Source organism: Numenius arquata, chromosome 15 (assembly GCF_964106895.1).
Source record: "Numenius arquata chromosome 15, bNumArq3.hap1.1, whole genome shotgun sequence".
NCBI lineage: Eukaryota > Metazoa > Chordata > Aves > Charadriiformes > Scolopacidae > Numenius > Numenius arquata.
Genome location: NC_133590.1, coordinates 14,695,720 through 14,713,810, shown reverse-complemented (window position 1 = coordinate 14,713,810; position 18,091 = coordinate 14,695,720). Strand labels below are relative to the sequence as shown.

The 18,091-nt window shown below is 44.5% G+C and overlaps 1 protein-coding gene across 1 annotated transcript in view; it reads right to left on the bottom strand.

The window, feature by feature from the left end:
• The window catches only part of DOCK1 (dedicator of cytokinesis 1), a 298,792-nt gene extending 283,055 nt beyond the window's left edge, over positions 1-15,737 (bottom strand). Inside the window, exon 1 of the mRNA XM_074158901.1 lies at positions 15,625-15,737. Within this exon, the coding sequence (XP_074015002.1) occupies positions 15,625-15,670 (46 nt within the window). The 5' untranslated portion in view covers positions 15,671-15,737. The remainder of the gene's footprint in view (positions 1-15,624) is intronic.
• Between the last annotated feature and the right edge of the window lie 2,354 nt (positions 15,738-18,091).

Genomic DNA, 18,091 nt, shown 5'->3' with positions numbered 1-18,091 from the left:
GATTTTTAATATTAAAAAGTACATTAACTGAAACACATTGCATGCACAAAGTAATCATACCACCCCATGCTCTTAAGATTGCCTTTTGTAGAAAAACAAGATGCTGATTTAGGCGAACAGAAAACATGACCGAGAGGCAGATGCCTTGGCATCTCTCTTCTGGTAACGCAGAATCACGAAGTACGTGAGCTTTGATGTTCCCTTGCTTTTCCAACATCTCACAGAAGTGATAAGTTGGCTCTTGCTATGGTGGGTCCACAGGCAACATCCTTGAAGAAGGCAAAGACAGCACTGTGCTTACCAGCATGCACATGAAGAAGGACTTTGGTGCTTTTAAGTAACTAAAATTCAAAACAGGCTCTACCTGAAGTCTTTGCAAAATTCACAAAACCTTCAATATCGCTATGTATAAAATGCATCTCATGCTGGGCATGGGAAGGAAGGAAGGAAAAGAGTTAAACACTGGAGGGGAGGAGGAACTAATTCAGCTTATGGTCAACGCTGGCAGAAGATCAAATGGGAATGAACTTGTCATGAGTCAACGTCAGGCCATGTCATTAGATGGAGGTTCCCCAAGAGATGATAAGTGACCCATGCTGGCAGCGCTGCAGCTCCCCACCCATTCCTGGCTTGATGGGCCTCCAGCTGCATGTCCCTGTCCCTTCCCTTGCGCTGCCGCCCACCTCAGCCCTCTGCCAACAGTTGCAAGGAGCTCAGCTAGCTCAAAACCTCAACGCTTTTTTTTCCGGAATAGCTCCGTAAATAACTCGGAGCAATCAGGGAAAACCAGCAAGGGCAGAAGAGTGAAGGCAGCAGCACATAGCCAAGCACAGCAGGGCGACAGCACCAACTCCAACAGACACCACCCACAGCCTTAAGAGAAGATCCCAATTAAAGCACTGCTGTTCAAAACTGTCCTGTCAAACACAGAACCAGGTGCAAACATCCCCAAAATGCAACAAGCTCAACCTTAAAACCAGCTTATGAAAGGGACTATATTAGAGTCACGCACACAACCCGAAGTCCTTCCCAATCCAGTGCTCCAGGCTGAAAAAGCACAAGTTATGCTCAAAGTCTGCACAGGCACCGATGTTCAACCACAAGCTGGTGCTCAAGTAGGGCATAAAGCTTCCCAAGTGACTGGGAGCAGCACCTCTTACACAGGTTGGATAGAAGACTGATCGTGGATGACGGACACAGCCAGTTCCTCAGGACCTTCATCCTTCACAGGATACAGCAGAACCTTTCTGAAAATACCTTTTTGGCTTTCTGCTGCCAGGCAAAAGCCAGCAAGAATGAAGCCCAGCTATATCTGCATGAGGATTTTAATAAAACCAATCCACACCACGCTCATCTTAGCTCCATCGGAAGATGTTTGACGCATCAGTCCCCTGCTTCAAGCTTCTCCCTTCCCACTGCAGCAGGTCTCTATTGCGCTGAACATAATTTTGCACAGAGGGTGTCTTTTACTAAGCCTTTCTATAGCAGTGAGCTTAATGTCACAGCTATATTTTAATAGTCATTTCAATGACTATAAAAATCAAGTTCAACACAATAAAACTGCTATCACACCACTGCGGAAATAGTTAGCAAAAAAATGGCCCCTGCAAGACACTATTCCCTGCAATATAGAGCTGATGATGCAGAGCAAAAAGCCTAAAGCAAGGGGAAAATGGGGCGATGGGAAGCAGCTTTCATTTCCTACTGTTCTTCCTCCTCAGCATTTCTACAAGGGAAAACAAAATCAGAATTCCTCCGTTGCTTTTTCAGGAAACTTATGGAGTGAGGAAGAGAGGAGAAGGGGTTTTAGGCTTTTCACACATCAAACTTTACTCAATTTATTTTGACTTGCCATCACCTTATTTGTCTCTCAGTCCTTCAAGCTGTCTCCAAGAGCAAGAACTACAGAGAAAAGAGCACGGATCCAGAGTCAAATAACCCCCGAGGAACTTGTCCTGCTTTCTTAGAAATAACAATCAGAGAGAAGAATTACCTGCTAAGAGCCACAGTTTGATCCACCAACACTTTCTCTTTCCTACAACAACTAGGCTATTGCAGAAATAGGAAATATGTGATATTTTTCCTGAAGTTGCATCTTATACCAGAATGAATGCAAAAACGTAACCATGGAAGCGAGTCAAACAGCACTGAATGCATTAAAAGATAAGAGCGGCATTTTGGAAAAACAGGGAAAAATTGTTTTTCTCCAAACCAGAAAGAAATCACATGCCTCGTGCCACTTCCAGTGCAGCAACAGAGTTGGCTCGGCAACCAGCCTCAACAAAGAGCCACTGTCCGGCTCCCTCCAGGCCGCAGAGAGTCAGGCGCATCATCAACCCCTTCCATTAGAATCGGAGTTTCCCCACAGGGCTCTCACAGGGAGCTCATATCCCGACAAACTCCGTGTTTCCCACCAAAAGTGAATCCTTGGAACCCCTACTAATTTTTATGTTCGTTCTGGAAGAAACAGGGAGAAGGAAATGTAACTGATATGGCATTCCTAGACTTCAAAAGCCCAGCATCACATTTTACTCTCTCCATAAATCAAATATACAAACTTCTGGGAAGTGGGGAAAGCCGGAGCAGAGAAACACCCAAAAGTTCTGCTGATGGACATTGAACTCCACACCTTTTTGCGCAACAGCAACCTACATTTATAGTTACAACACTTAACTTTATCACGAGTTAATCTGATTATTCTAAAGACTTTCCTAGTCTAATTAGAGTTGGTCTAGCCCAATAATCTATCACAAATGAATTTGGGAAATTCCCAGACGAGACCGTCCCACCAGCAGCCACTGAGTCTTGTCCTACTGACCAATTTGGTTCCCCGTTGCTAGGACAAGCCTCAGAAATGCATCAAAGGTGACCCTGTAAGTTATACCCTTACTCCTCCAAGCCTCAAAATCACCCTCATTAATTCAGGATAACTCAAGGCCATAACAATTTACTTCCTAAGCGTAACCACCCCAAGAGAGTGTATTTTAAAAACACCACTGATGGTCATGTATATTAATGCTAGCAGGGGGGTTAAGGTGCCACTAACCCAGCGGTAACTTGCCAACCTGTTGCTGTAAGAGAAAAATATTTTAACTATTCTTTTTCATGTGTTATCTTCCCAGCATCGTTCCAGCTCCCTGCTGAGAAGAGGGGCAGCGTTAGCACAGAGCACACACATGCTGGTAGCCCAGGGTAGGGCCAGCCAGAGGAGACAAGGGCCAGTTCCTGGCTAGAGGAGCAGATCCCTGCCATTTCTAGCACTGCCCCGTTGGAAACAACGGGTTACAAAGAACCATTTCCTTGGAACAATTTTCAAAGCAACACAGCAGATACTGAATCTGCTCCAATGTTTGTATTTGGCAAGCTCCAACAGGTAGCACAAGCTTGTGCTAAACTGGACAGTAGATCTGTCCTCCACAACCACCTGTACCTTAAAACATTTGTTTTCCCCGCTGTAAAAATACTCCATTAGTCTAATAAATAGTTGAGAAATAACCACTGGTTGAGTTATTCAGCACTTTCAGGACCTCTACCTCAAAACAAAACTATTAAAAAAAAAACAAACTAATGATACCTAGCACATTGTATGCTTAATTCAAGTTCCAATGTCCAGCAAAACGGCTCATTTTTAATATATAAATCAAAAGACATTTGTTCTGGTTAAGTTTAGTGAAAATATCCTACAAGACACCCGGACCGCTCCGCAGCCCACAGCCTGCCTGTCGAAAAGGGTGGGGAGGGGGAGAGCATTTGTGCCATTTTTGTGTAGAAATACAACTTCCTCCTCTCTATTAGGAGCCTCCAGTGTTCTGGAGAAAAACATTTTAAACTGTAAAAATGTTTCTTGGTCCATCAGTGTCCCAAGAGCAAGACTGTGTTGCTGCTTGTAAATGTAACAACAGAAACACCTGCAATGTGCAGATGCACTAAGTAGGGAAACACGGCGGTAGAGCCCAAGGCTTCTCTAGTGTTCACCAATATTTTACTTTTTACTAAATTTACTCAGTCCTTTCTCATCGCCATCATCATCCTCCCCACCTTATCAATACTTGAGCTGGCATTCAATTATTCTATTTCCCCTCTGCAAAACTACTTTCTATTTCCCACGTTCCTCATGTAAATGTTATAGAAGAGACACTATTATACAAACGCAATACATGAACTCCTAGAGTTTATATCTTGATGTAAGAACGGCTCCCAGATCAGCACAGATGTTATAGATGGTATCACGCCTGGATTGTAAAAGCCTACACAGTTATCCCAATATTTTAGATATTCAAGCCCTAATAGTACTAAAGCGTCTTCCAGAGTTCAGCCGAGAACACGTTCACCTTCCTGTGCTCTAACTGCAGAAACCAGCAACTGCTGCATTAAGCCCAAACTCTACTTTCTGTGTTTAAGACACAAATCTGAACCAGTTAAATCACTCGGTTATCATAGTTCACTACATGAACAGAAGCTTCTTTTGCAGCAAAAGTGCTTGATAAAAATCTGTTAATAAATCATTTCAGGAATACATTCAACTAGAAAATCAAACACAAGCTGAACCCACACAAAACTTCTAAAAATGTAAACAGCACCGCAACTGACTAATTCTCTCAAGCCTTTATTAAAAAGTGCTTATCTGGCTATATCCAGTCCACCGCTTCATTTTTCAGGAATAAGAATTCCCACAGAGCTTGAAGCGAGCTACTTTAGTCACTCCTCAAAGACCCACTTGCATCTCAAGGAATTTTTTTTCCCCAAATAAAACCTTGCTAATGGGACACTCTCCCCATTATCTGGGCAGCGTGCACTGACTAAACGAGTAACTCCCCATCCTTGTGGAAGGCGGCACTGGTTTAACGAAGGGTTGGTTATAATCACATTAAGACTTGCACGTGTGCTACTGGTGTCAACATCCCAGTAGCACAATTCACCGAGAGACCAGACTGGACTAAACGGAGCCTAAAGTCCAGTTCCCATAAGCAGCATTTTAGAGACACACCAAGACCTTACACCAGGCAATTCTGTATTAGCCACTACTAACAAAATTCCCTCGTCCGTCAGCATCTTATCAGTCCTGGAGCTGTTTAGGACAGCAACGCTCAGCGTTAAAGCAATCCAATCTAACATAATGCAGATGTCTCTATTATCCAGATAAATGTCCAACGCTTTTTTTTTTTTAATCCTTTTAGACTCTTAGTTACAGCAAAACATTCAAGAACAAAACCAACAAATAAACAAAGTGTAACATAATAAATACCAAAAGAATATTTGGCTCTCCATCAAAAGTTGGAGTTGGGTTTTATCCCATTTGACTCACACACTATGGAAACTACTGCCTAAGAAATACCTCTGCGCCACAGAAATATCTGTTCTCATCTCCAGCCGCTTAACTCGTGAGCGAGAACAACTGTTTTCTCACCAGAAGAGCTCAGTAACTGAAAACTCTGGGAAAAGGATCTTTATCTACTGCTTCGATCCCTTCCAGTGCCTTGTCGTATGTCACTAAACTAATTTTAAAAAGAAGTCAGTGCCACCCACTGGGTTTGTGTCTTACAGGAATTCCAAGCTCCACTTCTGCTCACTGCTGCCCATCGCCCGGGAAGTCCAGGAGAAAAAAAGATGGTCTTCTTTATGCCCAACCGTCAGCAAGCAGCATCAGAAGAGACATAAAAAAAGCACAGAACAGACTTGACAAGGTCACACAGGGGTGGAAGCCAGAGTGTCAGAAGCGAGAGGCATTGCTGACAGGCTGTCAAGGAAGGAGGCAGAGTCAGATACTGCCATAGCAAAGACATACCTTCCACAGAGTAACTCTGATTTGAAACAGAAGCCCAACTACCTCCAAAACTAAACTAAAAAAACCCACAAACCACTTCTTTTTTAAACCAACTTACTAAAAACACTACCAGTAAAACCATTGCTTTAGTTAGACCACTTACCCTGTGCATTCCAAATTTCACAGAGATCATGCCACAGAAGCAAAAAACAAAAAAAACCCACATCCAACCCCAAAACTACACCAGCCTCAAGGGAGGAAAAAAAAAAAGTCTCCCAAGTCTATTCCACCTAAGATTCTTGGTCAAAGAAACATCGGGAAGGCTATGGATTGATGGAGACACAACCAAGGTTTCCCATCAAAGTGAGGGGTGAAACAGGGATCTCCAGGTAAGTAGGAAGGAAGAAATTCCATTAAGAACAAGACGATGGGCGATGCCTGCAGAAAACTGGTGTCTAAGGATAAAATATGAGAAATAAAGAAAAGAGTTTGGAAATCTTTAAAAATTAAGAAGCATATGACAGATTATAAAACAAAGAAGGGAAAATAACCAAGTAGTGAGAAAGGTTTTGTGTATAATCATATTTTCCCCAAAAGATCCAAAGCAACACGTTGCTATCCGTGGAGCCCAAAGCCACCAGGCCACCCAGCAGCCAAGGCCAGACACCAGGCAACACCACCACTACCTCACATCAGAGAGAGCACACTACAGGCTTGAATATAAGCATTATTTTCTACATATCTGAGTTATGAATGAGCCATAGATTGTCTGACATGGAACAGCAGAAATGGTAACATGCTCCTGCGAGATCCCAAAGCAAGAAGAAAAAATAAATAAAAGAGGAGGACAAGCTTTTCAATGCCAGGCTGTATCGCAAGGCAGAAGCAAGGGTGGAGGGACTCAGAGCCTACTATACGACAGTCTCCACAGCAGCTAAGGCGGGAATAAGCACAGGTTTGGTCCCTCCTGCAGCTCTTTCCTTCTTCAGATCCATTGACCAACTGGACAAATCAAACAAGAGCCAATGAACAAACCCTCTTTTAGCTCCTTCCATCACTTAATAAATAGTAATAATTAAAGTAAAGGTAAAAACTTCACGTCTTGCCATCATGACTTTATTTTTTATTCTTATGCTCCTATTTTGGGAGAATAACCTTAAGTTTAAACGAGAGAAAGTTTAAAGCTTCCCACAGACCCTTATCTATAACTTTCCTGACCCAAGCAACTCGCTTAACCGTATCTCTTAGTCATTACAACTGCAGTGCAACAGAGGACAGTATTTATAGGACATTCCAAGTCACTGCCTTGATAATCCGCAGTCATTTCAGGGTCACGATTTGTTCACTGGAGTCATATGCACAGCAGATTTTTTTTGAAAGCAAGCGTCCCTTTAAATTGTTCACCATCTGTGTCAAGACTTGGAAACTCAAATTATCATCAGCTACTTCCATCTGGCTCAGCGTCGAGATAATTCCTGTTTCAGGGTCCCCTACAGGAATACTTTTTACATCACCAGTTGCCATCATTTCACTTCATCTCTGGTACTTGGCCCTCCCTACAGACAATACTATACACACACCACGCTGAAGCAGAAGCAACTCCTCAATGAAAGCGCCCAACGCTGTTCACTGAACCATTCCCTATGGCCAACACTTTTTCCTGCAGAGCAGCTGGCAGGACTGGGAGGATGCTAAAGGCGAAAGCAGGAGCTGGGAGGCAGCCATGCTGCTGGAGATATGGTAAAAGCAGAGCTTTCCACGATCCTGTATTCCTGCCGCCTTCCAAAAACCCCCTTTAGCCCTACGCAAGGACCACAGGCACCATCAGCACCAGGGTTTGCCATCTTAATTCTAAATTTTTTTTTTTTTTTTTTTTTTTAATTCCATGCATGGAAGTGCAGAAAGCCCTCCTCTTCTAACAGAGCACAGTTGAAGGTCCTTAAGCATGAGGTCTGGGTACGGTCCGGCATCATCAACTCCTTGCTTGGCAGCAGCAACCTCCTCCTGGGACCCATGGGCTATTCAGCCACCTTCCCTAAACATGTGTTATTTCATTATGCTCAACTTCAAACCAAGTGATGTCAGTATTTCCGTGCTTTGTTTGCAGAAGCAGGAGCAGGCAGTCAGAATAAACACAAACACCCAAGGCTGGGCTTCCAGAAGGTATCTGGATGCCTGAAGCAGCTTCACAAAGCTCTGCCGGCAACCAGGTAGGAACTCACCACACCAAGCCACGAGATTCCTCCATGAGGAAGACAATTCTTCATGATGCCACCGTACACAGGATTCCTCAGGCACTCCTATGTTCCAACAGCACCTTCCCGAAATTCCTGTACCTTGCTCAGCACCAGAGCTGCTCAGGCAGGTTTTCAAGCTCAACATTGATTAATTTGTGTAGTATAAACATTAAAGTGACACAGCTGCCACAACACTAGAGATGTACAGAACAGAGTGCTATAAGAAACCAAGTGCCTACAGGCATATATACCAAATTATGCCCACTTTTACCTCCATTTGTGTTCATAAATTACACAACAAACCCTATATTGCTCATTGCTTGTATTTTCTAATGGGTAATAGAAAGACATTTTGCAACTCCAACACCCTGTGGTAAAATCAGCCACCACAAACCTCTGAAAACATGTCATAAAAAGGTCTGTGCTAAAATAATATAAACAGTACTTGAAATAAAGCAGAAGTGCTAAGAAATATTATTAAAAAAAAACCAAATTCAAGTATATTGGCCAATAGTTACTTTAGTTATTCATCCATCTGTTTGTTTTGTTATGAATATGGATACATGATTACACATAATAGTTCTCAATGTAATTATTTCAGTTTAGTTACAAAGCTATATGGAGCGGAAAAATATTTCCAGAGATATTTCATATTTTGCTGATGAAACTGAAATTCAGCAACTGCTGCTTCTTGTATTACAAGTCTTTACATCAGAAATCAGATTTAATGCACAAATTACATAAATAAGGGAAGATAAATAATACTATAAATATATAAATGTTTTCACAACTACAGCCTGAAAATGTAGATAAAGAATTACCTCTTTTTGAATATTCTTCCAGTTTAGACAGGGAATGATTTCAATTCCCCCCCCCACCAAGCTAAAGGAGGAGAGTATTCCAGTAACTCATTAAGGAATTCATTAAAGCATTATTCAGAAAACAACTGTTGTTAGAATAGCCTTGGGATCTACCACAGGCCAGAAAACAGAATTAAAAATGTTTTTAAATTTACCAAAAAAAAAAAAAGATATGCTAATTTTTCAGTGGTCCATCTCCCTTTCAAGGAAGGTCCGTGAAGAAGAGCAGCCCCTGTATTTCACAGAGACAGTGAGTGGCCACCACTGATTGCTTTGTGAACATTTCAGACCTGGAGTAAGTAGAAGAGGAGAGGTAAGGCTGACATCTTTAATGGAGTAAATACCTTAAAACTGGATTAGCACTAGTTCCTCATTTGAGCTTCGATTCATTAATATGTCAGCTTTCAGCTCTTTATCTAAAGCTGGACACATCTATGGGTATTTAACAAGATGTATTAGATTTCAGTCCTGAAGGACTACTAAAGGATTAGACAAAGCATATCCTGCATGTGTTCTACAGCCAATACTGGACACACTCCAGAAACACAAATATTTCAAAGAAAAAACATATTGTAATGCTTATGCCTGTAGTTGCAAGCTGACAGAAAGCCTTCTCAGAGATGCTGGTTTGACTCTCAGTTACCTCCAGTTTACCTTCCCCTTCCCTGAAAACTTTGTCTATGCAGAGGGGAAAATGCATGTATAAGACAAAGAAAGCCGTGCCAAGTATTGCAACAAGTCTAAAATTAAGATCGTATCAGCGCACCTAAATCAAGCATTTGTGGCAATGAGAGATAAAGAGGAAAACTACAAAATCCACCAAGAAATTCAGATGGAAATTCAGAAATGGCTTTCCCTCTGAATGAATACCAACCCAAAAACCTTACATCAGGACCTTGTCCTACTGTCACTTCCATACAATGTAAAGTGTAAATCTTCATCTTGTAAAAATTCCCCATCCCCTTTTATTTTCTAGGAACAAGAGTGATGATTAATGGCTGAAAGTTTCCTAAACTGACTGAAAACCTTCTCTGCAGAGTTAAAGAAATGCTCTGCATTAGGCCCGTAGGCAGCCAGTCGCCTACAAGAAGTCAGTATGTCCTCTATGAGGAAAAAGTGAAGATTTCCACTAAATCCCTATAGGAATCATTTCTCTGAACAATCCCAGTCTGCAATGTTGTCACTGACCTGGACAAAACCAAACAGAGGAGTTCTCCCACTTTTCCGGTATCTTTATCCCTCTCCAATCTGCTGCTTTGAGCAAGTGTTTATTGACGGGGAGCAATAGTGACTGCTGAGTAAACGGAGCGTGATCAAGCACATGCTTACAGTCTCATTAAAGTCATTCATTTAAGAAGAGGTCCCTACCGGTCCCTCACCTCTGCTTCACGTGATGCCAGGGATGGGGGAACACAGAAATGCATCCAGGGAGTTAAAAGGTATTGTAAAGATATCACAAAATAAAACTCTCATCTGGGCATACAGCAGGGTACGTCGCCTCCAGGAGACCGAATTTGTACACGCTTTCTCAAAATGGTAATACACTGATAAATACATAGGCAAATACTGCATAGACATTTTTACCCCATCAATTTGGGACGTGTCAGAGCTTGGTTCTGCTGTCACTAACAGCACAAAGGTCCTGTCCTGCCAGACCGCTCCAAGCCTCACCCACAACACAGCATCACTACAAATCCTAAGATGCATCACTAAGATGCAACGTTTTTCAATTTCCTAAAAATCTTTTCTTCCCTACTGTAAGGCACGAACACGCAAGCACAAGATCATCAACTCTCTTACTAAACAAGAGTCTCCACGTGCCACCACCAACCTCAAGCCACAGAAGGGGAGCAGCAGCGCTCGGCCATAGCAGTTCCTGTGCTCTCAATGGCTCTGCTCTTCCCAAATTTCTATCTCCCCCTTTCAAAGAGTCATTACAAGAGCACAACTCAGTTGCAAAATTTATATATAGATCATCAATCATAGAATTGTTTTTCTAGGTCTAGGTTGGAAGAGACCTTTAAGATCATCTAGTCCAACCATCAACCTAACTCTGATAAAAACCATCACTAAACCATGTCTCTAAGCACGATGTCAACCCGTCTTTTAAATACCTCCAGGGATGGTGCCTCAACCCCTTCCCCGGGCAGCCCATTCCAAGGCTTAATAACCCCTTCAGTGTAAACGTTTTTCCTGATATCCAATCTGAACCTCCCCTGGCACAACTTGAGGCCATTTCCTCTTGTCCCATCACCTGTGACTTGGGAGAAGAGACCGACCCCCCCCTGGCTACAGCCTCCTTTCAGGGAGTTGTAGAGAGGGATAAGGTCTCCCCAAAACCTCCTTTTCTCCAGGCTGAACACCCCCAGCCCCCTCAGCCTCTCCTCATAAGACTTGTGACCTCTGTATCACCCCTTGGTCCACCAATTTGTTATAATTCTCCCCTAGTAATAAATAAAAAAATAATAAAAAATAAATATAATAAAATATAAATAAAATTTAAGAAATAAATATATTTCTTCTGGTTTGAAGATACTTCTATATATACCTTTTGAAAACCTATCCTGATCTCAGAGAGGGACTAAAATATCTTAACCTTGAAATGTGGCCCAAGTCCATCCTGTTTCAAAGCATCTAAGTCAGGCTAATTACAATTTGCTCTGTCATGACACGCATCAGTAACTCACCAGTCCCAAACAAAAACACAGGAACTCCCAACTGGTGTGGCTCACGCTAAAATTGGTTTGGTTTGTGGGAAAGGTTGAGCGCACCTAGATATGCCACAGACATGCAACAATTGTACATACACAGTCACAGAAGTACAGATTTATTTCTAAAACGCTGGTGTCTTTGACATACACGTTATCTTTGACCTAATACATGGCATTAGGAAGCACCTACCCAGGCATCACGAGGTCTCCTGAAGCAATAACCCCCATCGCAGCTCCCCGCACAGATATCCAGCCCTTTCTTCCTCAGGGTTTGCATTTATGAAGCTGTCCAAAGGCAGGAGCGCTTTGCCTGCAAGGCAGAGCCCGCGCTGCCTTACTGGTCACGGCATGGGCATGATTATCCATGTTTTCCAGTGACTCATCAGGAATAGCAGAGGAAAGCAGAGTCAGCATCCTGAAAATTAACAGGATCTCAGAGAACGCAAGCCCCGTAGCCAGGAAGTTCTTCTTCTCTCTGACCATGCATGGACATGCCTGGCACTATTTTTCTATTTTCCCCCTTTATTAAAAAAAAAAAAAAAAAACAAAACACAAAAAAAAAAACACCAAAAACCAAACCAAAACAAACAAACAAAAAAAAACCACAACGAAAAAACCCAGATTAAACTATCGTAGTGGTGGATTAGTTACTCCATATCTGCACATACTTTTGAAGACGGTATTTGTGGTAACCGTAGTAGTTCCAGTTCTACCTCTTACTACAGCTCTAAGTCCAAAGGAAAAGGGTCAAAAGGCAGTAGAAGCCAAGAGGATTTGGAAGGCACTAAAGCCACTTTCTGCTCTCTCAGAAGCGCTATTCAGGTTCACAGACTTCCCAAAGCAGCTCATAACATCTTCTCTCCACCAGCGAAAGGAAGAACACCAAAATTACAATTTTCGCACTGCACTAAAAGCGGGAAATGCAAGACTGAGCAGCTGCTTGGGACATGGAGGGTACGGAGCAGACATAAGCAGCTTCTGGGGCTCTCTGAAAGCCTCTAATGTGCCTTCCGAGGAAGCTGCTCACCCAGGTGGCCGTCTCACCACCACTGCAGCCTCCCCACCGGCTCGGCGAGAGATGAAATACAGAGCCAGGCACCGAGACGAAGGAGAAGGATACGCCACATAGGGGGGGGAGAAAAGCTACTTCAATTAAGCTGATCGTTTTCCTGTTTCGGATGGTTCCCCGTACGTTAATCTAATAACTGTATTATACCATTATATCCACACCCATTCCTCATCCAGCCTCCCCGCACGCCGAGCCCTGAATTCTCTCAGGAAGCGGAGCTGAGTCACGCTCACAACTGCCTGCTGAGATAATGCCTGTGCACTTCGAGACAGCATTCCTCATTTTAAGGCAATAAATTCAGTTTATGCATGTGCTGGACATCCAGCATCATCTGCAAACCCCACCGTGCAGGGTGGGAAGGGGTCAGCGGGAGGAGCGTTCCTTAACACACCTGTATCCTATCACAGTTTCAGCACAGGTGTGTTGCAGTAATTTATTCCAACCTCATCACAGCCAGCAAATCTTTGGGACGGGAGATGTTAAGAAGGCTTAGTTGTGCATAGGAACACACTAGTCAAGAGGAGAAAAAAGGTATATGTATGTATTACATATACACACGTGCATATTTATATACACACAATTTATATATATATACACATGTATGTATACACACACGCATTTCTGAGCTCCCACAACTGCAGCATAAGTAACAAAACCCACAACCAGAGATACTTCCCTGTTATTTCTGCTTCAGTAAAGCACACGCGCTAAGTATATTATATGCATATGACTAAGATGGCAGTTCCAGTAACAATCCAATTAACATCAATCAATTAACAGTTCAATTAAATGGAAAGAGGCAGATGTTTCTGTCCCACCGTCAGACTCCAGGACTGGCCACAGTAAATTGTTAGGAACAAAAATACTCCTTTATTAGCGTGTTCACCTTAACAGTGCCTTCTCCATTTCTGTTTCGGACTATATATCTGCTACTTCAATTCTCCACAACCTGGAAGTTTCACAAGCAAGTTTTTTAACACAAAGATGTGTAAAACACATGCATCCAAACTGAATATTCACCTTCCTAAGGAGGAAACCCAGTGGCACCAAAAAGAAGCCACCCCTCCCAAAGCGGCGTCTAACAGCACAGCACGGGCCAGTGAATCGCAACGTTCAATTAGCTCTAAATCCGATTTTATCTCCTTGCAACACCACATCTACTTTCCACTCTCACACCCCTGCAGTTCAGCAGAGAAATACCCTAATTTTGCTGAGGATCACTCCTCCCAGCTAACTGGCAGGGAAAGGAAAAGAAACTTATCATAGAAAAACAAACCTATTATAAAACCATAACAAACTTCTCTCCAGAGCAGCAGGCGCAAACAAAAACCACTAACCGAGCACCAATTGAGCACGTAATCCTGTGCTTTTTGAAACTGTGAAACAGGTTTTTTTTTCTTAAATTACATTGCAGTCTAGTTCTCTTACTACACATACAATTTCCCACACTGGATATCCAAATACATTTAAAGTGTATTTCACAATACTCAGTTTATTCCATGTTTCTTCTTCTCTCACCCTTTCAAAAGCACTTCCAAGATATTGATTCCTGGAAACCCAGGTCGGGGAAATCTCCTTTGCCACAGTGTTAGACACAAGTTCCTATAAAAGAGGAACTTGCTTTCGAGTGTCACTGACTTTTAACACCAGTGTATACGATTTTCTCGTTCCAGTCTTTCAGAAATACCCTACCTGAAGCAGGTACTATGAAAAACTTAATGAGCGGCTGCTACCTGTAGCATTTCTGCTTCCTTATATTCACCCTGCATCCTCAGCACTGGTATTTCCCCCAGCTCTCACACAGTCTAACTGGCCGTCTAGGATTTGCCAGTCATTTAAAAGTCATGCTCTCCTTTTCTAGGGATGCACACCCAGAATTTTAAATTAATTCCTAAAACTCACTTGGGCTCTACTTAGACCCAGAAACGCCCTTCTTCCTGCTCACATTGTTTATACAAGGCTTAGCTGGGGCTATATATGAAAAGTAAATTGTTCTTCACAACCAATAGAGTCCGAGAATGGTGGTAGACACTGAACTTTGTATTTCCAAATTGAATAGTCAGATTTATTATTTCCTTCCCCAAGACAAACGCTCTCACTCATGCCAGTAAAGTCTTCTTCTCCATAACCCCTAAAAAACGCTTTCGATCAAAATGAAACATCTTCAGCGTCAGTACAGGCCCTCTCGGCACAACACTGCCCAAAACCACACCAGAGTTTGGTTCCGTTTAATTAAAAGCGGAGAGGTTTTAACTACAGAGAACAATCCCCCTCTGTTTGCGAGGGACGGAAGAAGCAGAGTACGAAATGGATCCCCGGACAGCAGCGCGCAGGGGGGAACCCTTCATCTGTATGAAAATCACACTCCCTGCACAACGAAGAGCCTTTTCCCTCGGTGGCCTTAAACCCAGCCTCTCCCGAGGGGGGACAGGAGATGGGGGAGCATCCCCATGGTGCTGGCTGGGCTGCCCAGCTCCCGCCGAGGATCCCGCACCGGGAGCGTATCCTGTTTAGCTGCCATCAGGGAAGAGAAAGAAAGAAAGAAAAAAAAAAAAAGAAACCAATGTAAAAATAACTCAAAGCCCTCTTCTATTCAGACAAAGTAGCACTCGGGAAGAATAAAAGATATCTAGGAGAAAAAAAAAGCCGACTTTTTTTGCGCGAGGACGGCTCAAGCGCAGGTTGCCCGGCGTTTCCAGACAAGTTCCTAAACTTTCCCGCAGCAAAGCCCGGCGGGGAGCGGGGGCCGCCGGCCGAACCCCCCGCTCCCTCCCGGCCCCGCGGTTCCCTCGGGCGGCGGGGAACCGGCGGGTGCTGCCGCCCGGGGAAGCGCGGCCCCGGCCCGGGGAGCGGAGCGGGCCGCCGCCGGAGACCGGCTCCGGGGGAGCCCAGGCGGGATGGGGGGGAGGAAGGCCCGCGGCTGGGGGTTCCCCGCGGGCAGGCGGAGCGCAACAGGCGGGAGCGGGGCCGGGAGGGTCCTCACCTACGCCGTATTTTTCCTCCCTTTTGGTGGGAACCCAGCGGGTCATGGCGCTGGGGGTGGCCGGACCGGGCGGGGGATGCGAGAGCCCCGCTCTTACGCCGCCATTTTCCAACCGCGGGACGGGAAAAGTTTCTCCCGACGGCGGAGTCATGTGGTGCGGGCGGAGCCAGCGGCCTGGAGCCCCGGCCGGCCCGGCCGCGGGGGAGGCGGGCGATGGCGGGACGATCAGCCCAGCTTGGCCAGCGGCGGGAGGAGCGCGGGCAGTCCCTGGGGTGCTGAGGGGGACGGCGGGCGGCCCGTCTCGGGGGGTCCCCGTCCCCGGGGTGCTGAGGGGGACGGCGGGCGGCCCGCCTCAGGGCTCCCCGTCCTTGGGGAGCTGAGGTGGACGGCGGGCAGTCCGCCTCAGGGCGTTACCCCGTCGCCAGGATGCTGAAGGGGATAGCGGGGACCCCCTGAGGCAGGCCTCCCGCCGTCCCCCCTCAGCACCGCGGGGACGGGGACCCCCTCAGGCAGGCCGCCCGCCGTCCCCCTCAGCGCCCCGCAAACAAGGGGACCCCCTGAGGCGGTTCCGCCTCAGGGGGTCCCCTTGTTTGCGGGGCGCTGAGGGGGACGGCGGGCGGCCTGCAGTTGAAGGAAAACCTGCCCAGGTGCCGGCTGTTTTCCACCCAAAAGGAAAGCTGGACGGGAGGTGGTGCTGCCATGGTGGTCTCCCTAATTGTGTCATTTTTTCTAGGTACACCTGGCCTTGCTTTTGCCGAAAAGTTCCTTTACCTACACAAAACCAGCGCTGTAGTGAAACCGACAGGATTTTCCTCGGTGCCACGTTGCCAGGCAGCTCCAGCAGAAGGATCCCGGTCTGCTCCTGGGGAAGTCGCCAGTTTCTTGGTTGTTTTCTGGCTCCTGCTGTGATCTCTCCAGCCACCTGGCCCTCGAGGATTTCTCTGCTTCCCACCTAGAGATGCGGCGCTAAAACAAGGTTTCTATTAATGTTTTATACCAGCATTTGGGTGTTGCCACGTTGATGAGCCCACCATTCCTGAAGAAGTCCTTCCTTGGCCATAAAGATCAGAAACCTGATTTCTAAAGCTAGATAAAAAACCTAGTCCAAACTGTACATCTCCTGGCTAATTAGAGGGTGGAATATGTGATTACAAAAGAATAAGCAAGGGAAAGGAGCTTCCTGATTCCCCAGCCCTTGTATTCCTGGAGAGACCCAGGACAATAATTTAAAAAGAAAATTAGAAAATAGTCTTTAGCAAAAAGAAAATAAACTGAGCAAAAGGAAAATAAACTGTGTTAAAGACAACAGAAAGCAGAAGGACCTAACAATAACACGTAAGAGAAATGAGGAGAGGTGAAATGCCTGACTGGCTGTCATTTGTTAAGACACCTCCTTCACCAAAGGAAAAACCCCGTACTGCAAATTAAAGAATGAAAATAGGTCCTCTTTCAAGGTCAGGGTTGAATCTCTTTGTCTCCTCTTATTTTCTTGTATCATTAGGAATTTCTGCAACAGCATTTGCTATGACCTTTAAGGTCCTTTCCCACCCAAACCATTGTATGATTCGTTCATTACTGTCAGGTTTTTGAGAGCAAGTGTTCATCTCAAACATCTGAGGAGTCCTCTTTCCTTGTACCTTCCCTTTTCCCATCCTCGAGATGTGTTTCCCAGGTCACCGCCTACACATTCGAACTAACCTGAATTTCCTTGCTCCTGTCCTGCAGAACTGACAGGCCCTTGTGACGGAGCGAACTGGTGCACCTTTCTGCACGATGCCTGGGAGTGAGAAGATCAAAAAGGTTTTCAAAGTCAGTTTCATGGCTCATCATCTTTATCCTGCATTAATGGGTAAATGATTAGAGCCTTACCAAAGACTACTTACAAGTGAGCGCTTTGATTTAACAGGTTTATTTATATAAGATAAATCAAAGTGAAGTAACTGAAATAATGGACGTACTTGCCCTGTTCCTGTAGTGATCTTTGGTTTTCCACGCAAGGGAAAGGAGAAATGAAGTGTCAAAGCGGTGCAGCAGTAGTATTTATTTCTAATGATGAGTATTTGGCGGTTCTATGCAACTGAGGCATTATTTTTGCAGTGCTACATATTTATGTGCTGCAAATCTGCCAAAGCTGCTCATTAAATGCTTTAGAGATTTTTAAGACTATTACTTTAATAATCTGTAAATCGGAGAACCTGATTGACTTTTTATTTAGATGACTGATAACCAGGAACCACTTCCCCGAACACCATGGTGGCTTTGCAGACACAGGGTGTGAATAGGGGATACGAAGCAGCCCTTGATGTTAATTTAAACCTGCAGATAGCTGTAATTAGCTAATGAAGTGAGCTATTGCTATATTCTCTCCTTTCTGAGCCTCGAGGTTCCAATCTGAAACACAAACAGTGGTTTTTGTTTCTGTTTTGAGGTTTCCCTTCATGAGAAATGTACGGCTGACAGCCTTTCT